At 39.6% G+C, this 25343-nt stretch overlaps 1 protein-coding gene across 5 annotated transcripts in view; it reads left to right on the forward strand.

Moving 5' to 3' along the window:
• LOC115211381 (chromodomain Y-like protein 2) overlaps positions 1-25311 on the forward strand; it is a 249187-nt gene extending 223876 nt beyond the window's left edge. For all 5 annotated transcript variants that reach the window (XM_036500665.1, XM_029780113.2, XM_029780117.2 and 2 more), the window contains 4 exons: positions 1921-2084; positions 7456-7666; positions 19104-19247; positions 24570-25311. In XM_036500665.1, the coding sequence (XP_036356558.1) occupies positions 1921-2084; positions 7456-7666; positions 19104-19247; positions 24570-24731 (681 nt within the window). In that variant the 3' untranslated portion in view covers positions 24732-25311. The remainder of the gene's footprint in view (positions 1-1920; positions 2085-7455; positions 7667-19103; positions 19248-24569) is intronic.
• Positions 25312-25343: the final 32 nt, after the last annotated feature.

The raw sequence follows: 25343 nt of genomic DNA on the forward strand, positions 1-25343 counted from the left end.
ACTTCATACCTATAAAATCGTATTTGTCAAACACAAACACGTGTGTAGTGAGAATTGTAGACATGAAATGTCAATTACGGTAGCATGTGTGTGTGGGGGTGAGAAAAAGAGAGGGGGGTGTAAATATTAGACCCTAACTGAGAGGTCAGTGTTAAACTCTCAATCTAACCTTTCTAGTTGTAAACTATACACCACAAAGTAAGATCAATTTGTGAGCAACAGCATTGTGAAAATTGACGAGTTGTTTATTAACTGGTGCTGCTAAATTTGACTCTTTCATTCCCTGTGGATTGCAGTGGCTTCATGTTTGAATCAAAGTTTGCTGGCTGGGTCAGTCCATCTTGCTATCGAGTTCAGTCTCTGGGCCTGATTGCAAGTTGTCTGTGTAATGTTTTGTGTGCAAGCAACCATCATCAGATAAACATCTCTCAGCCTTAAAATATACTATCCATGTAGTTTGTGTACGTATATGCATAGATGGATGGACATGTGCATATATAGAAATCCAAATACTGTGTAACCATCCAGTGCTAACAGTGGGGTTAAATATATGTTCCTTTTTCACTTGTTACTTCCTAATCCCTTTTCAATGTTGCTTTAATACTTCTCTCCCCTGTTCACTTCTCTTTACTACTTACCTAATGACTCTCTTACCTACCACTCATTTAACATTCACAGGTAACAAATATACTGAAAAGTAAGAAAATCACAAGTTGCTATATTAGTGTATTTGATTAGAAAATTTGCTATTTTTAAATCTCACGAGAGATATTCAGTTATAGTACTTTGGAGTAAAGATTGTTTGCCAACATAACATGGCAGTCCTGGTTTAGGACAAATGTTGCTGCAATTTAGTCCCAGGAGACATTGTCTCCAGCTGGCTATATGACACAATCTGTCCCCTTGTTCCAAAATATAAGGACACAAATCATGTCGTATAGCCAGCTGGAGATGATGTCTCCTGGGGCTAAATTACAGCAACATTAGTCCTAAACCAGGACTGCCATGTTATGTTGGCAAACAATCTTTACTCTTGTGTATTTGATGTTTTTGAAAGCAATAACTTTGGGTTACCCAATCCTCAGTTTGCTTTGTAAACTACAAGGTATAGATCCTCCCATTTTAGACATTGTAGTGAAAGTCCTGATGGTAATTAGGCTGGGAAATATAAATGGGCCAAGTGACTACATAGAAGCACTATGGATAGTTCTGGGCACAGGGATAACTGTGTGATCAAAAAGTTTGCTTTGCAATGACTTGGTTTTGGTTTTGATCACACTGCACAGCACCTTGGGCAAGTGTCTTCTACCTTAGTCTCATATTGATCTAGGCATTATGAGTGAAATTTGTCTATAGAGACTGTGGAAGTCTGTTGGTTGGATCATCCATGCTTTTGAGTGTTGAGGTTACTCTTGCTGCCCTGTTGAACTTCCTCTGCCATCTCGCCTTTTGGTGCTTTCTGCAGAGTCCACTCTCTTGTATGCACTTGGACTATGTCTCCAGGCTGGTGATAATTTCTTCACTTCCTTCTAGTTTCAGATGCCCTGATAAGGGTCATAACCACTACCCTTCCTCTTCTGTTTAAGCCTTAAAGAATAAATAAAAATAACAAAGTCAATTCACAATACATGTCTGTATACTATAAAGTAAATGATCAAACGTATACAAATGGGCCGAATGGGAAACGTCGATAATTTCTGTCTCTTATGAACTGCATAGAAGTGTGTGCATTATGGTTTGTGAACTGACTGAAGTGTGGTGGTCAACTGATAGTTTCTTCATCACCATAGATATTTTCTTTTGTTACTTAGAGAAACATTGGTGGCTTGTCTTTTTCCTGCCCTATACTATTCATAAATGCTTTATTTGTTGTTATTTCTTTTGTAAATATAAATTTGTTTTCTTCTTATCGTTTGCTAGGTTATTCAAGAAGTTGTGTCTGCCTTAAATTCTGCCAAATATGATGACAGTCATCTTGTGATGTTTTCCAGTCTTGGCAGTGTCTTTTGCTCTGGCATAGACCTCCATTTTCTGCTAACTGGTGAACGTAAGGTACAAGCCAGAAAAATGGCAGATGCACTCAGGTAAGACTATATATATGTGAGGGAGGGTCAAAAACTTAATGCACTCTTGTTTTTTTCAATGTATTTACACAAAGGCAAGGGATGAGCAATTCAGTCATTTTTCTATAGTTTCCTTCCTTTTCAATGCGCTTGGTCCCACGCTCCACAAGCTTGCATATTCCCTCCAGGAAGAAGGTTTACGGTTGGTCGCACAACCATTTATGCACCACTTCCTTCACATCTTTATCTGTAGGAAATTGACAACCTTGTAAATCATCTTTGAATGGTCAAAAGGTATGATAGTCAGAACTGGGCTGTGGGCAGGGTGTTTCAGCATCTAAAAACCCAATTGGTTAATGCTTTCATCAGTCTGGGTGGCCATGTGTGGGTGTGCATTGTCATGCAACAACGAAACTTTTTTGACAATAGGCAAAGCAATATATCTTGCACTGTTGATTGTACACCTTTTTTACAGAGAAATCGGATCACTGCTCCTTGCTCTTCTTTGGTGCACATTGCTAGTGGCGCAGCCATGCTTCACATTGTAAACTCCGAAAGAAAATGGCACGATCAGGCTCAAACTTTGATCATGCGACCACAACGGTAGCAACTATAAGCACGCATGCGCAGAAGGCAGTGTGACAATAGTGTTATGGTGGGAGTGCAGATAAGTTTTGACTTCCCCTTGTGTGTGTATGTATATATATATATATAAATTAATTAATAAAACATATGCATATATACATACATATATGTATGTACCTACCTCTACATGTATATATACAGGACACCAAAAAAACGTCGAACACAATGAGAAACGAAAACATAAACACAAAACCAAGGAACTGGACATTTTTCTTAAACAACGAAAAAATAGAGTACAGGACAAATAACACAAGGAAAATTCCCCTTCTTCAGTCGCCATGGTTTCATCTACTCTGCGTTAATAACAATTTAATAAATAAAACATATGCATACATACATACATACATACATATATGTACATAACTACATCTATATGTATATATACATGCATTATATATATATAAGGAGTGGCTGTGTGGTAAGTAGCTTGCTAACCAACCACATGGTTCCGGGTTCAGTCCCACTGCGTGGCATCTTGGGCGAGTGTCTTCTGCTATAGCCCCGGGCCGACCAATGCCTTGTGAGTGGATTTGGTAGACGGAAACTGAAAGAAGCCTGTCGTATATGTGTGTATGTGTTTGTGTGTCTGTGTTTGTCCCCCTAGCATTGCTTGACAACCGATGCTGGTGTGTTTGCGTCCCCGTCACTTAGCGGTTCGGCAAAAGAGACCAATAGAATAAGTACTGGGCTTACAAAGAATAAGTCCCGGGGTCGATTTGCTTGACTAAAGGCGTTGCTCCAGCATGGCCGCAGTCAAATGACTGAAACAAGTGAAAGAGAGTAAAGAGAATATGGCAACTTGAACCAATCTCCCATATTTACATGTGTGTGTCCGTGTGTCCGTGTCCCTGTTCAAAGCAATCTAACTCAAGGGACATAATTCTGTAAGACATTGCAACCTAGCAGAGAACACATTTAATTCATGACATATTTTCATTAAATATTATTTTCTACTTCTACTTCTCCCCCTCCATTCCCTATCCTTTCTACAGCCATTCACTTTTTCCCTTAGTTTTGCTTTTATCTTACAACATTCTATGAAAAGTATAACATTTCCTTAACTGCATTCATCATCATTGTCGTTGTTTAACATCTGCTTTCCATGTTGGCATGGGTTGGACGGTTCGACCGAGGACTGGTGAGCCATAGAGGCTGCACCAGGCTCCAGTCTGATCTGGCAAAGTTTCTACAGCTGGATGCCCTTCCTAACACCAACCACTTTTATGTGCCACTGGCATATGTGTCAGTCAGGCGACGCTGGCAATGACCACGCTCAAATGGTGCTTTTTATGTGCCACCGGCATGGGAGCCAATCAGTGTCCCTGGCAATGATCATTCTCGGATGGTGCTTTTAACGTTCCACTGGCACTCTTGCCAATCAGGTGGTACTGTCATCGGCCACGTCAGCAATTTTGATTTCACTTGATTCAACAGGTCTTTGCAAGCAAAGTTCATTGTCCAATGAATGAGGAGTACTCATAAGTGGGCTGGTTACACCGACTGGCATAGGCCACGCTTATGGTCTCACTTGGCTTGCTGGGTCTTCTCAAGCACAGCATATCTCCAAAGGTCTCGGTCACTAGTCATTGCCTTAGTGAGGCCCCATGTTCGAAGGTTGTGCTTCATCACCTCATCCCAGGTCTTCCTGGGTCTACCTCTTCCACAGGTTCCCTCAACTGCTAGGGTGGGACACATTTTCACACAGCTGTTCTCATTCATTCGCAACATATGACCATACCAGCGTAGTCGTCTCTCTTGCACACCCCATTTGATGCTTCTCAAATCCAACTTTTCTCTCAGGGCGCTTACACTCTGTCGTGTATGCACACTGACATTACACATCCAGTGAAGCATACTGGCTTCTTTCCTTCCAAGCTTAAGCATGTCCTCAGCAGTCACGACCCATGTTTCACTGCCATGTAGCATAGCTGTTTGTATACATGCGTCATACAGTCTACCTTTTACTCTGAGTGAGAAGCCCTTTGTCACCAGCAGAAGGAGGAGCTCTCTGAACTTTGCCTAGGCTATTCTTATTCTAACAGCTACACTCTCAGAGAATCCACTCTCACTACAGACTTGGTCTCCTAGGTAATGGAAGCTATCAACTACTTCTAGTTTTTCTCCCTGGAATGTGGCAGAAGCTGTTCTCTGCACATTTTCAGGGTTTATTGCTCCTGAGCATTTGCCACGTACAAAAACTATCTTCCCAGTTTGCCTTCCTTTGATATTGCTGCACCTCTTATGTGTCCATAGTTTACACTGGGTACATCTTATAGAGTTTCTACCTACGCCTCTACTACAGATTGAACAGGGCCATCTACCTGAAGGCATTTGTGGTTCGTCTGCCTTCCTACTTATTAAGACTTTGGTTTTAGCAAGGTTGACTCTAAGGCCCTTAGATTCTAATCCTTGCTTTCACACCTGAAACTTTTCCTCTAGTTCTGATAGTGACTCAGCAATTAGAGCAAGGTCATAAGCATAGAGAAGCTCCCAGGGGCATCCTGTCTTGAATTCTTCTGTTATTGCCTGGAGGACCATGATGAATAAGAGGGAGATGAGGATTGATCCTTGGTGGAATCCTACCCCTACTCGGAATTCTTCACTACTCATTGCCAACCCTCACCTTACTGACAGCATCCCTGTACATGGCTTGCACAGCTCTCACTAACCATTCATCTATCCCCTAGTTTCCTCATTGACCACCAGATAAGGGATTGAGGGAATGATAATGATGGCTTCAAATTTTGGGGGCCAGTGGGTAAGTCAATTACATCGATCCCAGTGTTCAACTGGTTCTTAATTTATTGACCCCGAAAAGATGAAAAATGTAAGAACAGAGGAAATACCACTAAGCATTTTGCACAGCATGCTAACGATTCTGCCAGCTCCCTGCATGAATAATAATAATAATAATAATATTCCTTTCTACAAAAGGCACAGACTTGAAATCCCAGGGAAGGGGATAGTCGACTACATCGAACCCAGTTTTCCATTGGTACTTAATTTATCGACCCCAAGAGGATGAAAAGTTAAGCCAACCTCAGTTGAATTTAAACTCCGAATGTACCAACAGACAAAATACCGCTAAGCATTTCACCTGGGTTGCTAACAATTCTGCCAGCTCACCACCTTGTTGTTGTCGGCGGCAGCGGTGGCAATAATAATAATAATAATAATAATAATAATAGTAATTGTAATAGTAATAGTAGTAATTGTAATAGTAATAATAATAATAATAATAATTGTTTCTAACATAAGATACAAGGCCTGAAATTTAGGAAGGACGAGGTTTGTTGATGAATTCAATCCTAAAACTTGATATCTGACCGATACTTTATCAACCACTAATGTTTGAAAGTCAAAGTTGACTGCAGCAGGAATTGAACACAGTGCCAGAACAAATACTGCCAAGCATTTTGTTTGTTTCTGATGCTCTTAGCCATTCTGCCAATCCACTGTTCTCAGTTGCTTCTAACATGGGTGTAAGACTTGTAATTTTGGTGGGTTGCTTGACTGGTACTGTATTTTAATGGCCCTTAAATGGATTAAAGGCAAAATTGGCTTGGTAGGCTTTCCTGCAAAGAATTGCATAAACTAACTGGTAACGTAGAGAGTAAATTTCTGAGGGGTTGAATTTTTAATTAAAACGTTTTTTATGACATCCTGCATCCTTCAAAACTTCCATGCTTTCTGAGATTCGCCAACACTACACCTGATTTTCTCCCCTCCATACACACACAAGCACGTATCTGACTCATACACTGTTCACTTTCCAGACATTTCTACATTACTGCATATGCTTTATACGCACTTTTGACTAGTTGTGGTGCACCTGAGCACTGTATACAATAATTTAATTATTATTTATATTATTATTTATATAAACTTTGAAAGCAGTGAAGTTGTGAAAGGTTAAATTAGCATATCTAACCCTTTAGCATTCAGATTACTCTAATAATGAGTATTCACATTGTTTGAATTAACCATGCATTATCTCATGCCTTTGAGATTTTGATGATGTGATTGTTTATATTTAGAATGACATTGTAGGGTAGGCATGAGAGACCAAATTGGATCAGTTTGAACATGAAACAAGTAGAATATTTGGGCTGGAAATGGTTGGTTTAACCCTTTAGCATTTAAACCGGCCATATCCGGCCAAAAGTATTCTGCCTGTTTTATGTTCAAACTGGCCAGATCTGGTCTCTCACACCAACCCTACAATATCGTTTTAAAAATTAACAGGTCATAGCTACAAGATAATGCCTGATTAGTTCAACACAATGTGGATGAAGAAGCATAATTTTGGCAGAATAATACGAACACTAAAGGGTTAAAATAATGTGTATCCTGATTTATTGTTGGGTTAGCAGCTCCTTTTGTTAAAGGTAGCTTTTATCTGAATAGATCTCATAATTTCATTAGAAGAGAAAGTATTCTCCTTGACAATTATAAGACAGGGGAAAATAAACACACTTATAAATTTTCATTTTTATTGAGCAAATAAAATAACTATTAATCATGAATTCTGTGAAGTTAGTATAAATGGGTGAAAAAGTAACCATTCATATTAAATATTCTCCCTCAAATTACCTTCTACCATTTCAATGTAGGGATTTCATTGTTAATTTTTCAATAACTGGTACTTAGTATTTCTCATAAAAGAACATTAATCATATGTAACAGTTTTGCTACCTTTCTATATGCTTTCCATTATTTCATTTGATTTTTTTCCCTCCCTTTGCAGAGAGTTTACTAAGGCCTTTATAACTTTTCCCAAACCAATTGTGGCTGTTGTTCCTGGAGCTGCCATAGGTACTGGCATGGCTATACTTCCTATCTGTGATATTACATATGCCAGTGACAAAGCAACATTCTATTTACCTTATTCTCAACTGGGACAGACTCCAGAAGCTTGTGCCTCTTACACACTTCCTCTTGCTGTTGGTATTGCAATGGTATGTATGCTACTTTAAAAACAAACAAACATGATTTATAACATATATAACTAGCAGTATCGCCCGGCGTTGCTCGGGTTTGTAAGGGAAATAACTATATAAGCATTTTTAGAGAGTTATAGCAAAAAAACGCATTAAAAATGGAAAAAAAAATTATGGTAAATTTTTTTTTAAATCGTTGACTCATCGTAGACATTTTTAGAGAATTACTTCCCTTATATAATAGCGAAAAAATGCATTAAAATGGAAAAAATGATGGTAAATTTTTTTTTAAAATCGTAGACTCATCGTAGACGCGCGCTAATACCCAGAAGGGCTCGATATGAATCACGACTAAAAGATACCCGGTTTTGGTTAAACTGCACCGCAAAATGTGGGAGTAGTTAGGAATCTAAATCGTAGGAGACAGACAGACACACAACCTTACTTTTATATATAAAGATAACTCATCAGCACACACAATATATCATATGCAAATAATACAAACTTCTAGCAAGATGGCTGTTAGACATATTACAATAGTTCCTTTTCTTGTTCTCTCCCTTTTTATTTCTAGATGTTATCTTAATGTTAATTAAGTTAATGACCATGTTCTAATCAATTGGCCATTGTAACTATTATATCGTTACAGAAAGAGGTTGCAGATATTTTTGCAGAATAAACAGTACCCTAACAACATAATGTTACGTGTCATTTATCATCATCATCATCATCGTTTAACGTCCGTTCTCCATGCTAGCATGGGTTGGACGGTTCGACCGGGGATCTGGGAAGCCAGAAGGCTGCACCAGGCTCCGGTCTTATCTGGCAATGTTTCTACAGCTGGATGCCCTTCCTAACGCCAACCACTCCGTGAGTGTAGTGCGTGCTTTTTACGTGCCATCTGCACAGGTGCCAGGCGAGGCTGGCAACGGCCACGGTTGGATTGGTGTATTTTATGTGCCACCGGCACGGAAGCCGGTCGAGGCGGCGCTGGCATCGGCCACGATTCGGATAGTGCTTTTTACGTATCTCCAGTCCAGGGGTCTGCCGGGTGCCAGTCATAGGATTATATAATATAGAATGCCTTTAGATACTGCTTTGCACTGCTGCATCATTGCTTGTCATTTCCTTCATAGGGTTTAGTATTCTTCAACAGTCTTCTTCCTCGGGCTCCTTGCACTTGGATTACTTGGTCTGGATCTTTTCCTTTTGAACGGCAGTTTTTAACATAATTTCTAGGTAACTAAAAAGTTTTAAACTTCGTATACTGGTAGAATGTGTTTATAAAGCATCATTTTTTCTTGGCTTTATTGAGAAAATTCTATAGGTTGTAACATATTTTGTCTAAAATTTGTTGCATTTTTGGCAATTTTAACCAATCGATTACCTCCATTGACGTAAATAACATTCTGTGCATAGTGAATATGTCCCTCGTTTAAGAAAAAGATTGGGTTTATTTACATTTGTGAAGAAAACAGATACCCTTCCCCCACCTCTAACCCTAACCCTAACTCTAACCCTAAATCTAAAATAGATTGAAATGCAATAGATCGATACTAGGGTTATAATTATGGGTGAAAATTTCATACGACACTGCTATAAAAAACTTAGCAGTGTCGTATGAAATTGTTACCCATAATTATAACCTAGTATCGATCTATTGCATTTCAATCTATTTTAGATTTAGGGTTAGGGCAGGGGGAAGGTATCTTTTTTCTTCACAAATGTAAATAAACCCAATCTGTTTCTTAAACGAGGGACATATTCATATGGCACAGAAGTTGTTTATGTCAATGGAGGTAATCGATTGGTTAAAATTGCCAAAATGCAAGAAATTTAAGACGAAATATGTTACAACATATAGAATTTTCTCAAGAAAGCCAAGAGAAAATGATGTTTTATAAACACATTCTACCAGTATACGAAGTTTAAAAGTGTTTAGTTACGTGGAAATTATGTTAAAAACCCCCGTTCAAAAGTGAAAAGATCCCTTGATCCTTCTTTATCCAGCTACCATTTTTCATATCCATCACATGTCTGTATCAGCTGTTTTTTCTGTCTTGTACGCAGCAGATGATGTCTCCAATGCTGACCTTTTCCTCTTATTGCACTCCCTCGTTTTTGCACACTAACATTACATTCTTAATGGAACATCATCATCATCATCATCATCATCATCGTTTAACGTCTGCTTTCCATGCTAGCATGGGTTGGACGGTTCAACTGGGGTCTGGCGAGCCCGAAGGCTGCACCAGGCCAGTCAGATCTGGCAGTGTTTCTACAGCTGGATGCCCTTCCTAACGCCAACCACTCCGAGAGTGTAGTGGGTGATTTTATGTGCCACCGACACAGGTGCCAGACGAGGCTGGCAGACGGCCACGCTCGGATGGTGTTTTTTATGTGCCACCAACACAGGTGCCAGACGAGGCTGGCGAATGGCCACGCTCGGATGGTGTTTTTTATGTGCCACCAACACAGGTGCCAGACGAGGCTGGCGAACGGCCACGATCGGATGGTGTTTGTTACGTGCCCACAGCACGGAGGCCAGTCGATACTTGTCACATTTCTTTCTAGTTCTTGTGCTTAACATTTAGTCCATGTCTTGGTACTCTGTAGTCTTATGTGCAGGCAACATGCAATTTGCCTTTCACTCAAAGAGGAAAATCCCTTTTTTTGCCAGCTGAGGTATTAACTTTACTGTGACTGCTATGCTCTCGCAACACTTAATTCCACAATGGGTCAAGTCGCCTGGTCAAACTGGAGCAGTTAATGATTTACGAGGATGTGCTGAAAAGTTCCTGATTTTAAGGGTTTCATGAAAGACCTTCCAAGTTCTTTTACAAGGCTTAGAAAAACTGAAGAATCACTGCAATAAGTGTGTGAATCTGAGAGGAGAATATACCCTCTCTTTTCTTTTCTCTCTCTTTTACTTGTTTCAGTCATTTGACTGCGGCCATGCTGGAGCACCGCCTTTAATCGAGCAACTCAACCCCAGGACTTATTCTTTTGTAAGCCCAGTACTTATTCTATCGGTCTCTTTTGCCGAACCGCTAAGTAACGGGGACATAAACACTCCAGCATCGGTTGTCAAGCAATGCTAGGGGGACAAACACAGACACACAAACACACACACGCATATATATATATATATACATATATACGACGGGATTCTTTCAGTTTCCGTCTACCAAATCCACTCACAAGGCTTTGGTTGGCCCGGGGCTATAGCAGAAGACACTTGCCCAAGATGCCACACAGTGGGACTGAACCCGAAACCATGTGGTTGGTAAGCAAGCTACTTACCACACAGCCACTCCTGCGCCTATGTTGAATACAATATGTTGAATGCAATCATAATTAACTGATCCTTCTGTATTTTCTTTTACCCAAAGCCAGAAATTTTTCAGTACCCACCTTGTACAGCTAACCTGTGCTCCTCAAAGGTTGCATTTCATGGGTAGTCTTACTGCTAATTACTTCTTCTGTGTATCTGCTACATACAAAATCCTTCTTTGTCACACTGCCTGTAGTCCTATTGCCTCGTTTGTGTGCTCATCGATTGAAGCACACAGTACAAAAGTCTTTCTTACATCCTTTATACATTAAAGTTTGGTATCTTTTTCTGCTGAGTAAAACTTCTTTCTTTGCGAGGTTAGACCTTTTAATTATAGACCCTACTTCCTTATTTGGAACTTTCCTTGAAATTCTTTGACTGATTTCCTTATGACTAATTTTCTTTGATTTCCCTATTGGCTTACACACATTCAAATGGATAGTTCATTTTTAATTGTTTAATTATGATAAACAGGATGGGCCTGTAAACCAAGTTCTGATGGATACCTACCATCAGTACACTGAATTAACCCTTTAGCATTTAAACCGGCCATATCCGGCCAAAAGTATTCTGCCTGTTTTATGTTCAAAATGGCCAGATCTGGTCTTTCACACCAACCCTACAAAATCGTTTTAAAAATTAACAGCTACCTCATCAAAATCTCATAGCTACAAGGTAATGCATGATTAATTCAAAACAATTTGGATAAAAAAGCATTAATTTTGGCAGAATAATGCAAACACTAAAGGGTGAATCACTGAGCTTGTTACTAACTCCCACTTTATGAATAGCACCTATGTATAGCTTGTACTGCTCTATTAAGCTTTCCAGGTATATTGTGCTTTTACCAGACAAAACAGCATGATTCATTGTCAAAAATCTTCATTGTGTCAACGAATGCTGTGTTTACTGGTGTGTTCCTAACTGTTATAGTTTTCTCAATAAAAAGCATATGTTGGTGGTTTGCTGTTATAGGTCAAACCCAAACTGCAAATCACCTTGATAAACTACTCTGCCACTTTTATGACTTGGTCCATGTTGTAGGGAATTAGTAATAATGCTACACTCTCACACATGACGAATGCAATGACATAGTCACTATAAATAAAAAGAAGTACATGAAGTACCGGAGTATATAGTAGGCGGTCAGAGATAGTTGTGTCTTTACTGGTTTTACTAAGTATATTAGTATATTGTATACCGAAGTGGCATTATAACAATCCAACATTTTAAGGATTATAACAGTAGCGACGAGGATTTAAACAACTCATGAGGGATTAATAAACTCGACAAGGATAAACCAATTCATGTGAATTCAGTAGAAACTCGAAGAGAATTTAAGCAACTCACGAAGAATTAATAAACTCACAAAAGTTTTTGTTGTGTGAATTTTACGAAAAAAAATCTTAAAGTTATGGAAAATTTGTAGGCCAGTTTGCTTGGTTTGCAAAAACAGCGACTGAATCAACAACAACAACAGCAGCAGCTACAACTGCAAGAACAACAAGTGAATCAACGTCAACAACAGCAGATGCAACTGCAAGAGCAACAACAGCAACAAATAGTATTACAGCAACAAATGCTGCAATTACTGAAGTCTTCAGGAAAGTCAGAAAAAGTGTTCTCGCCAGACTATGTTGCGAACTCCATAACAGAGGTCAAATATGAACCTGTCGAAGGAGTTATCTTTAAAGCATACAACAGAAGATATGAGAAAATCTTCAAGAAAGAATTTAAAGATTGAGACCATGAGATGAAAACGTGCTTAATCTTAAGAAAACTTGCAGCAGCAGAACATGAGTGTTACAGCAATTATATACTTCCAAGAAAACCTCCTGACACAATAGATATACTGTGTGACATTTTTAATGGAAAAAGCTCATTGTTCAATATATGCTAGAAGTTTCTGAACATAGAGAGAAAAACAACGACAAGGACTACATCACATCATATGCTGGTATAGTTTATAGGGAGGATGAATTAATGCCAGATATATTCAAATGCCTGGTTTTTACACAGGGTCTAACTGCAGAAAAAGACACAGAAGTTAGAACTAGAATTCTTGCTAAGCTGGAACAAAACCAGGATGTAACCCTACAGCAAGTATCAGAAAAATGTGAAAGGATAGTCAAATTAAGACATGACACAGAGGAAATTGAATGGAAAGATTATTTCCAAGTAAAACAAGTGCGAAATAGTCAGAATAGAGATAAGGTGTTTTCTGTAAAACAAGACAAAAATCAGGAAATAAACCTATGTTTTGCATGTGGAGGTATACACCTGAAGAAAAATTGTCTAGTTAAAAAAATGGAGTGCTTTAATTGTGTTAATATAGGATATATAAAGATACAGTGTAGAATGATGACGCAACGTCAGGACAAAGGAAAAAGAATAAATAATGTCATCGGAAGAAATCTTTATATATAAAAGTGAAGTTGTGTGCTGTCTGTCTCCTACGATTTAGATTCCTAACTACTCCCACATTTTGCGGTGCAGTTTAACCAAAACCGGGTATCTTATAGTCGTGATTCATATCGAGCCCTTCTGGGTATTAGCGCATGTCTACGATGAGTCAACGATTTAAAAAAAAATTTACCATCATTTTTTTCCATTTTAATGCATTTTTTCGCTATTATATAAGGGAAGTAACTCTCTAAAAATGTCTACGATGAGTCAACGATTTAAAAAAAAATTTACCATCATTTTTATTCCATTTTTAATGCATTTTTTTGCTATTTTTTGGCTATAACTCTCTAAAAAAGCTTCATCATCATCATCATCATCATCATTTAACGTCCGCTTTCCATGCTAGCATGGGTTGGACGGTTCAACTGGGGTCTGGGGAGCCCGAAAGCTGCACCAGTCCAGTCAGATCTGGCAGTGTTTCTACAGCTGGATGCCCTTCCTAACGCCAACCACTCCGAGAGTGTAGTGGGTGATTTTATGTGCCACCGACACAGGTGCCAGACGAGGCTGGCAAAACGGCCACGCTCGGATGGTGTTTTTATGTGCCACCGACACAGGTGCCAGACGAGGCTGGCAGACGGCCACGCTCGGATGGTGTTTTTATGTGCCACCGACACAGCTGCCAGATGAGGCTGGCAAAACGGCCACGATCGGATGGTGCTTGTTACGTGCCCACAGCACGGAGGCCAGTCGATGCGGTACTGGCTACGGCCACGTTCGGATGGTTTTCTTGTGTGCCACGTGCCACCGGCACTGGTACCACAAGGATACAAATTCCATTGATGTTCATCTATTTTGATTTGTTTTGATTGATTTTCACTTGCCTCAACAGGTCTTCACAAGTGTCACAAGAAGGAAGGTATGCACAGGTGGACTGACTACGTCCCAGGTAGGGGCCATGGGTTATGGCCTGACTAGTCTTGCCGGGTCTTCGGATGGTGTTTTTATGTGCCACCGACACAGGTGCTAGATGAGGCTGGCGGACGGCCACGATCGGATGGGGTTTGTCATGTGCCCACCGCACTGACTACAGCACTGATGGATTTCTTGTGTGCCACAGGCACTGGTACCACAAGATACAAATTCCATTGATGTTCATCTATTTGTCTATTTTGATTTGATTTGATTTGATTTGATTTTCACTTGCCTCAACCGGTCTTCACAGGTGTCACAAGAGGAAGGTATGCACAGGTGGACTGACTAGTCTTGCCGGGTCTTCGGAAGGTGTTTTTATGTGCCACCGACACAGGTGCCAGATGAGGCTGGCGAACGGCCATGATCAGATGGTGTTTGTTACGTGCCCACAGCACGGAGGCCGGTCGATGCGGAACTGGCTACGGCCACGTTCGGATGGTTCTCTTGTGTGCCACCGGCACTGGTACCACAAAGTGTGTGCCACCGGCACTGGTACCACAAAGTGTGTGCCACCGGCACTGGTACCACAAAGATACAGATTCCATTGATGTTCATCTATTTTGATTTGTTTTGATTTTGATTTTGATTTTCACTTGCCTCAACAAGTGTCACAAGAAGGAAGGTATGCACAGGTGGACTGACTACGTCCCAGGTAGGGGCCATGGGTTATGGCCTGACTAGTCTTGCCGGGTCTTCGGATGGTGTTTTTATGTGCCACCGACACAGGTGCTAGATGAGGCTGGCGAACGGCCACGATCGGATGGTGTTTGTCATGTGCCCACAGCACGGAGGCCAGTCGATGCGGTACTGGCTACGGCCACTTTCGGATGGTTTTCTCTTGTGTGCCACCGGCACTGGTACCACAAAGATACAAATTCCATTGATGTTCATCTATTTTGATTTGTTTTGATTTTCACTTGCCTCAACAGGTCTTCACAAGTGTCGCAAGAAGGAAGGTATGTACAGGTGGACTGACTACATCCCAGGTAGGGCCCACGGGTTATGACCTGACTAGTCTTGCCGGGTCTTTGGATGGTGTTTTTATGTGCCACCATGTTCCCACATCACGGAGGCGAGTCGACGCGGTACTGGCTACGGCCACGTTCGGATGGTTTTCTTGTGTGCCACAGGCACTGGTACCACAAAGATACAAATTCCATTGATGTTCATCTATTTTGATTGATTTTCACTTGCCTCAGCAGGTCTTCACAAGTGTCACAAGAAGGAAGGTATGCACAGGTGGATCGACTACGTCCCAGGTAGGGGCCACGGGATATGGCCTGACTAGTCCTGCCGGGTCCTCTCATGCACAGCACACTTCCATAGGACTCGGTCTTCAGTCATTTCCTTGGTGAGACCTAAAGTTCGAAGGTCGTGCTTCACCACCTCGTCCCAGGTTTTCCTGGGTCTACCTCTTCCACAGGTTCCCTCAACTGCTAGGGTGTAGCACTTTTGCACACAACTATCTTCAGCCATTCTTGTCACATGACCATACCAGCGCAGCCGTCTCTCTTGCACACCACAACTGACACTTCTTAGGTTCAACTTTTCTCTCAAAGTACTTACACTCTGACGATTATGAACACTGACATTACACATCCATCGGAGCATACTGGCTTCATTTCTTGCAAGCTTACGCATATCCTCAGCTGTCACGGCCCATGTTTCACTACCATGTAGCATGGCTGTACGTACACACGCATCATATAGTCTGCCTTTTACTCTTAGCGAGAGGCCTTTTGTCACCAGCAGGGGTAAGAGCTCTCTAAACTTTGCCCAGGCTATTCTTACTCTAGCAGTTACACTTTCAGCACACCCACCCCCGCTACTGACTTGGTCTCCTAGGTAGCGGAAGCTATCAACTACTTCTAGTTTGTCTCCCTGGAACGTGGTAGAAGTTGGTCTCTGCACATTTCCAGTGTTTATTTCTCTTGAGCATCTGCCACAGACAAAAACTATTTTCTTAGTTAGCCTTCCTTTGACATTGCTGCACCTCTTATGTGTCCATAGCTTACACTTGGTGCACCTTATAGAGTTTCTACCTACACCTTTTTTACAGATCGAGCAGGGCCATCTACCTGAAGTCGTTTGTGGTTGGTCCACCTTCCTACTTATTAGGACTTTGGTTTTGGCTAGGTTGATTCTAAGGCCCTTAGATTCTAATCCTTGTTTCCACACCTGAAACTTCTCCTCCAGTTCTGATAGTGACTCAGCAATTAGAGCAAGGTCATCAGCATATAGGAGCTCCCAGGGGCATCCTGTCTTAAATTCTTCCGTTATTGCCTATATAGTTATTTCCCTTACAAACCCGAGCAACGCCGGGCGATACTGCTAGTTGGTAATATAATGATGAGGGTATTGATAAAGGGGAAAATCAGAATTACAAGTGTTAAAATGCAATTGAACTTTGGTAATGATATTACCATTATAAATGAAAAGAAGCGTGGAAATATGTCATTTAGCTGAAATTAATTAAATCTAAAAAGGTAGTACTTGGTGTTACAGGAAAAAGATTATATTTTATCAGTGACATTTCGAGGTCAAACTACAAAGGCAAAGATATGTATGTGTTAAGAAAGCACATTTATTCTGTTCAGCTGTGGATGGGACTATTCAGAGTATGGAGTACACCCATAAGTGTTTTGTGTGGAAATAGAGTTGGTTCAGTCGAAGGTTCGAACACAGCTGAGGAAACTGAAACAAAAAATTGCAGTAGACAGAGTAGAACTGCTGTATGTAAGCCAAAGTGAAATGAAAAATTGCCCATAATAAAAAGTAAACATTGTTTAAAAGTAAATGTTCCGTGGTTGAGACTACACATCGATTTTACTAGTCTTTTAAATAGTTCTTGCTACTTAGTGGTAGTTGATAGTTTTGCGAAATGGCCTGAAATTTGTAAGTGTAAAAAAACCAACCTCCTCAACTGTGATAAATTTTTTACATGAATTGTTTGCAAGATTTGGCATCCCAGACAAGATAATGTCTGACAATGGAACGTAATTTTGTGTCTAGTGAATTTGAGAAAAAATGGTGAAGTGTTCGCAGTAGAACATGTAACTATGTCACCATACCATCCCAGATCTAATGAACAGGCAGAACGCATTGTTGATACCTTCAAAAGTGCCCTTAGAAAATCGAATAAGGAAGTAACTCTACAACAATTTTTAAGAGTGTTCCGTATGATATGAAATCCGAATACACCAGCAGGTAGCTCACCAATGGAGCTGATGTTTGCAAGGAAAGTTAAAATCAATCTTTGATAAATTGCGACCTGGCAAGAAAAGAAAAAGTGTCAGGGAAGACATAGCAAGATTCTTTAAAGTTGGTGCAAAAGGTGTATATGAGGGCATGCAAGAATGGAAAGCAGAGTTGGGAAGATGGCGTAATTACCAAATAAATGCTTTGGTAAAATGATGGTATACAAAAGAGACACAAGAACCAACTGGAAAAGAGATTCGTGGAAAGCAAACCAAAGAGGTTGAAGGAACTGATGGAATGGTTGTACGATGCAGTCCAAGTACCTATGCCTCTTGCAGGTGATTGAACCCATGCGTACAAGTGAGAGGAAAAGAAAACGGAGAGAGTTCCTGAAAATAGATGCCAAGTGCAAAAAATATTAAATTGCACGAAAAAAAAACCCACTTAAAAAAGGGAGGTGGGGTGGATAAAAAAGAAATTATTGCTAAATAAAATGACACTTCCTAAGAAAAACTTAATAGGGAAGATGTTAGAGGGAATTAGTAATTAATGGTACACTCCTCACACATGACAAATGGAATAACATAGTCACTATAAGTAAAGAGAAGTAAGTGAAGTAGCGGAGTACGTAGTAGGCAGTCAGAGATAGTCTTTACTGGTTTTACTAAGTATACTGCATACCAAGGTGACGTTATAACAATCCAACATTTGACAGTCCATCATCTTTAATACCTCTGTAATTCTTTTCCCTGCATCAGTTGATGCTGCTATGACATCCATTTGTGATAAAACTTTTCTACTCTGATTATGTACTAACTTTTTGTTGATTGTGTCCTGAGTCACACTGTTTTTCAATTTGAAACACATCTTGCCTGTGCTGTGGTCCTTACGATGTAAAATATTAACTAGCCTTTTTACTTTCAGCTTCCCTCTTTGCTAAATATGCCTTAGCTGATATCATTACTAGTGTTATAAAAAAAAAAAAAAAAGGTAGTTGCTCACTTATAAATTATAAACAAATACCGTATTTGACGGCATATAGGACGCACTTTTTTCCAAAAAATTTGGCTCAAAAAATCGCCCTGCGTCTAATATGCGAAGTCAAGACCCTCCCGTAGGCTAATCTTCTCCCAGACGCTCACTAACCTAGCTTTTCTGGTTAAAAAGATGATTAAAGATGATTACTATTGTAATTTGTATGCTTGCTTTTATACAGCAATGTTTTCTGCTTTTGTAATGTGCTGCTAGACTGCTTTCAACAATATATGCTTAAATACACTTAAAACTTTTTTCCCTGAATTTGACCTGCTGAAATGAGGGTGCGTCTAATATGCCGTCAAATACGGTATCTAAATGTGCAAAATTATTTCTTGTAATGCAGTCACAGAAAAACACATTTCAAATCATCCTCCAGAACGAAAGTAAAACTGTTCCTTTATTAAAGAGCAGCTTATTTAAAGATTGTTGGGCATGTGTCACTATTTTGTTTACTCTACCTTATTTTGTCTTTTATTCATTTTTGTTTTTCCCCTTTTGTCTCAGGCCAATGAACTGTTGTTGGGTCGGCGGAAAGTAACAGCAACTGAGGCTCATCAGCTGGGTTTAATCTCTCAAGTCTTTTGGCCTACGTCTCTCATGCAAGAGGTCATACCTCGAATTCAGACTATGGCTAATTCTTCAGCAAAGGTGATTTTTTTTTTTGCTATTTTCTATTTTCTCACAAAATAACATACAATAGTTTTTTAAGTTGCTGTTCGATAAAAAATATAATGCTAATTTATCAAGTGAGGGGGAATACTTATTTGTAAAATATACTTGGTTTATAAAGTGTATGTGTGGACATGGTTGTGTTGTAAAGAAGTTCTCTCATACACATGGTTCTTGGTTCAGTTCCACAGAAGAGTGCCTCAGGCAAACATCTTCTATAACCTTGTGCCAACTAAATGCCTTGTGAATGGATTTGGTAGATGGAAACATTTGTAGAAGTTTGTCATGTCAGAGAACGTGTGTGTGTGTGTGAATATTAGCATACCATCGTTTCATTTGAGCAAAATGGTTATGTTGTTTACATGGACTGTTGCCATTACAACTGGGTGCTCTTGAAAAACAAATGAGAATTAGCAACAAGAAAAGTGTCTCACTGTAAAGTCCTGCCTCAAATAAGTCTTTGTTTAGTCCATGCTAGTATGAGAAAAACATGTTAACCCTTTAGTGTTCAAACCGGCCATATCCGGCCCAATATATTCAACATGTTTTATATTTGAACTAGCCATATCTGGCCTCTCACACCTACCCTACAATGTCATTCTAAAAATAAATAATCACATCACGGAAACCTCAAAGCTGTGAGATAATGCATGATTAATTCAAAACAATTTGAGTGAAAAAGTATTACATTCAACAGAGTAATCTGAATGCTAAAGGGTTAAATGAACAAATGAAAGAATTTGTATGCATGTGTGTTTATATTTATACACATACACACCATAATTTAAGTCTGTCTTCTATGCAAGCATTGTTAGGTTTCACTGGATCTTACAAACTGGAGGACAGTGGTGAGCTCCAATGCTTGTTTTGGCATGATTTCTATGGCTAGTTGCCCTTCCTAATGCCAACCACCTTGTAGAATGAATGACAAAAGAACAGAAGCTAACATCTTTATTAGCATACAGCTGGTTCTGCTATAAGAAGCAGAACACTCAGAGCTGAGGGATTGTGCAAAATCCAAGTTCCCATGAAGCCATTTAAATAGCTTATAGCAGAAACAGGTGTAAGCTAATGAAAGGGTCTACATAACACCTGTTCTCTTGTTGTACGTTAATTGATATTTTGCTCAGTACTCACCTGAAGCTTTACTCTAAAGCACATGTATATTGAGTTATAATAATTGGTTATTAGTATTGTTATCCCCAAGTGAAATTATAAAATGCATGCGTGTGTGTGTGTGTGTGTGTGTGTGTGTGTGAAGCATTGTGAAATAGTAATGAAAGCCACTACATTGCAAGTTTCAGAATAAAGGAAGGTAAACAAATTCTACACCAAAGCAGCCCAAGGACAATGGTTAATATTTTTACCTTATATTTTAATACTTTGGGTGTAAAATTCTCTTATCAAGAAAATAGTCCAACCAGCTTATTCTGTCTGTGCAGATCAAAATAACTAACTAGCTATTTTTCAAATGTTAACATTGTTGTCAATAGACAGATTAAGTATATTAATCATGATAGCTTCTTTAGTCCCTAGATTTCCAATATTTCTTTTTAGGGTCTAATTAGTAATTTTGATATCCTTGTATGATGTCTTTCCTGATGTATATACTAAGCCTGGGGTTTTAGTATAAACGTGCTCATGTGTGTGTCTGTGCATATGTATATGCATGTGATAGCTCTTTCCTTTTGAAGATGTATAAAAAATCCCTACTTCTAAATTAGGTAAGTATTTGTGTCAGGAAGGGCATCTGGCTGTAACACAATAATATGCATTCTTAATAATATATAAGCCCCAATAATATATATTCATGTAACTTATTCTAACGTTAAATAAACTGGCATAATGAATAAAAGGTGGGGCAGTTGGCTAATGCACCAGCATTGTTGTTATGTGTAGGTCAACTCCCAGGTAGGCATTTTTCAAAGAAATTCAGTGTGTGTAGCTTTATGTTTGAAGTGCAGCAGTTCTAAAATGAAAATTGTTGGATATGTGAACCTTCTTTAGGGTAAAGGACCAAAATCTTTTTATAGAAATAGAAAATCGAAAAACCTTTGAATATCTGTGCAGATTTAGTGGATGTCTCATATTCATGCATATTATTATCAAACTGGTCTTTGGTCAAATGTTAGCAGCTTTTTGAACTTCTTGGTGTTGGTGCTTCCATCATCTGCTTTGCTGCATCTGTTGTGTTGTCATCATTTAACATCCGCTTTTCCATACTTTCATGGATCAGATAGAATTTGTTGTGGCTGACTGCCCCTCTTGTTACCAACCTTCACCTGTTTCCAAACAAGGTAGTATTTTCCCAAAGCTAGACATGTTTTTCATGGAAGACTGAAAATAACTTTGCTTATGTGATGGTGATACTCTAAACATGGGTACACACAAACACATACTTACATACGCAAATATGCATGTGTGTATGTGTGTGTACATATATATAAATTTGATGAGCTTCTTTCAGTTCCTATCTACCAAATCCACTCAAAAATCAGCCCAGAATTATAATAGAAGACACCTGTCCAAGATGTAGCAGAACTGAACCCAAGACTCCATAGTTGGGAAGTAAGCTTCTTAACCGCACAGCTATGTCTGTTGTGTATACACAGTATGTCGACAAAATTGGGTTCAGTAGATAAGACTGATCTCTAATATGCAAACAGGCCCCTGGAGGCACTTCCCTGTAAAAATTGGTGTTACTCTTTTACTCTTTTACTTGTTTCAGTCATTTGACTGCGGCCATGCTGGAGCACCGCCTTTAATCGAGCAACTCGACCCCGCGAATTATTCTTTTGTAAGCCCAGTACTTATTCTATCAGTCTCTTTTGCCGAACCACTAAGTAACGGGGACATAAACACACCAGCATCGGTTGTGAAGCAATGCTAAGGGGACAAACACAGACACACAAACACACACACGCATATATATAAATATATACATATATACGACAGGCTTCTTTCAGTTTCCGTCTACCAAATCCACTCACAAGGCTTTGGTCGGCCCGAGGCTATAGTAGAAGACACTTGCCCAAGGTGCCACGCAGTGGGACTGAACCTGGAACCATGTGGTTGGTAAACAAGCTACTTACCACACAGTTATTGGATTATTTCTTTGTGAACTTGAGTTGGTAATCAAGCAGAATGAGAGAATTCTGGTGTTACTCAGGTGTGTCATTTCAGAATCTTTAGTTGTGAACACACACACACACACACTAATTGAATTGCCTTCTCATGAGAAGATAGCAAAACAATGGCATCTAAATAGTTTGTGAAGTATTTTTTTAAGTCAAGAGAAAGCACTCTCCTAATGACCCTTGTTTCATCATCATCATCATCATCATCATTTAACGTCCGTTCTCCATGCTAGCATGGGTTGGACGGTTGGACAGTTGGACGGTTGGACCAGAAGGCTGCACCAGGCTCCGGTCTTATCTGGCAAAGTTTCTACAGCTGGATGCCCTTCCTAACGCCAACCACTCCGAGAGTGTAGTGGGTGCTTTTTACGTGCCACCTGCACTGGTGCCAGGCGAGGCTGGCATCGGCCACGGTCGGATTGGTGCATTTTATGTGCCACCTGCACGGAAGCCAGTCGAGGCGGCACTGGCTTTGGTTTATATGCATTTTTTAAAATTTCGAACTTCTGTAATGCTTACATTGATCACTTATTATTGTTTATTTTTGAAAATCATTTATCATTGACTACTTCTCCGCACTCATTCCTCGTTCATGAAATTCTACCACCCAGCTCTACCCTATCTCTAACTAACCCTCACTCTCCACATACACCCTTGCAACCTCTATCCACCCACTGTACCTGTTCTGTCCTGGCTCCCTTTTATTTACTTTCTTGTACCCTGTCACAGCTCACCTTGATCGCATGCCCCCATTATCTTTAACTCTCTTTCCAGCTCCACCCCAATTCCTCTCTCGTACTCATGTATCTCTTCTGCATGTATGAGAAAGAAAAACCCGAGTGATTATTCTACAAAAATAAGTATGTATAGGCACAAGAGTGGCTGTGTGGTAAGTAGCTTGCTAACCAACTACATGGTTCCGGGTTCAGTCCCACTGCGTGGCATCTTGGGCAAGTGTCTTCTGCTATAGCCCCGGGCCGACCAATGCCTTGTGAGTGGATTTGGTAGACAGAAACTGAAAGAAGCCTGTCGTATATATGTGTGTATATATATAATATATATATATATATATATATATATATATATATATATATATATGTATGCGTGTGTGTCTGTGTTTGTCCCCCTAGCATTGCTTGACAACTGATGCTGGTGTGTTTACGTCCCCGTCACTTAGCGGTTCGGCAAAAGAGACCGATAGAATAAGTACTGGGCTTACAAAGAATAAGTCCCGGGGTCAATTTGCTCGACTAAAGGCGGTGCTCCAGCATGGCTGCAGTCAAATGACTGAAACAAGTAAAAGAGTAAAAGAGAGAGTATGTATCTGTGTGTAAGTATGTCCCCTTACACACAAGCACGTTCGTGAAAACACTCCCCTCCACTTTTCAGTATACCATGGGGTTTTTTTGGGGGTTTTTTTCCAAATAGAGTTTTATGTCTGGATGCCCTTCCTGGTGTCAACCCTTTTAATCACCATTTTACAACATGCAAGGACACGGTGTTCTTATTCTAAAGATTGCGATACAGATGGCTTGTTGATGTATATATACATTGCATACGCATGTGTCCCTGTTTACTCTTGTAAATTAATTTGTAAATCTGTTTATACGTGTATTTTTGCATGTATGTGAAGGTGCATGGCTCAGTGGTTAGAGTATTGGGCTTACAATCATGAGGTAGTGAGTTCAATTCTTGGACCAGGCTATTTGTCGTGTTCTTGAGCAAGACACTTTATTTCACGTTGCTCCAGTTTACTCAGCTATAGAAATGAGCTGCGACGTCACTGGTGCCATGCTGTATCGGCCCCTTTGCCTTTCCCTTGGATAACATTTGTAGCAAAACCTCAGGCTTAGTATATACATCAGGAAAGACATCATACAAGGATATCAAAATTACTAATTAGACCCTAAAAAGAAATATTGGAAATCTAGGGACTAAAGAAGCTATCATGATTAATATACTTAATCTGTCTATTGACAACAATGTTAACATTTGAAAAATAGCTAGTATGCATGGGAAACTGTTGGTCTTCTGTGAAAACCTTGTGCCTTGGAGGGGAACTTCCTAGGTGCAGTCCCGTGGTCATTCGTGACCGAAGGGGATCTTTACTCTCTGCCCTTTGCATGTATATTAATCTCCTTTGCTGTTTTTGTTTTTTCTGTAGGCAATGGAAGCAACTAAATTATTAGTACGCAGTCATCAGCGCACGAAGCTTGAACTGACAAATGAAACTGAATGCAACTATTTGTTTGAGAGATGGTCGCAGCCTGATTACCAAAAAGCAATTCATGAATACTTAAGTGATGAGAAAAACTTCTCATATTGACTGACTCCACTGTCAATATAGAGTCACATGATACTACTACTACTATTGCTACTACTACTACTACTACATTGACTAGATGTTCTCGGTGGTTTAGTCTTTGACTTCTGTCTCATTCAGCTTCCCACTACATTGTAAGAACATTGCCCAAAGTTTTAATATGCGTTCTTCACTGTCAACTATCTCATGTCTTCATTGAACATGCTATCTGATGGATCATACTCATTTAACAATGAAATTTGATAAAAAAAAAAAAAGAAAAAAGATGAGTAAAATAAAATTCACACACACCTCACAATCAATAAAGAAAAAAGAAAACAGACTTCTATTTCAAGGATTAACATGATTTTTAAGTTATCATGTGTCATTCTGCAAACTATCACAAATATACATGTATCTGTGTGCATGTGTTATTACACGCACACACACACATACACATGTTTGGATGTTCAAATGTGAGAATGCATATTCAAAGAGCTTTGAATGAATAAAAGGCAAAAGTGACTCATTCCAGTGTTACTGTGAGTTTCTCACTGCATTCAATCCTTCAGAGATATATATAAAAAAAAAAAAAAGAAGAAAAACGAGAGAGAATTTAATGAATTTTTTGTCACC

Source organism: Octopus sinensis, linkage group LG1, assembly GCF_006345805.1.
Source record: "Octopus sinensis linkage group LG1, ASM634580v1, whole genome shotgun sequence".
In the NCBI taxonomy this organism is placed as follows: Eukaryota; Metazoa; Mollusca; class Cephalopoda; order Octopoda; family Octopodidae; genus Octopus; species Octopus sinensis.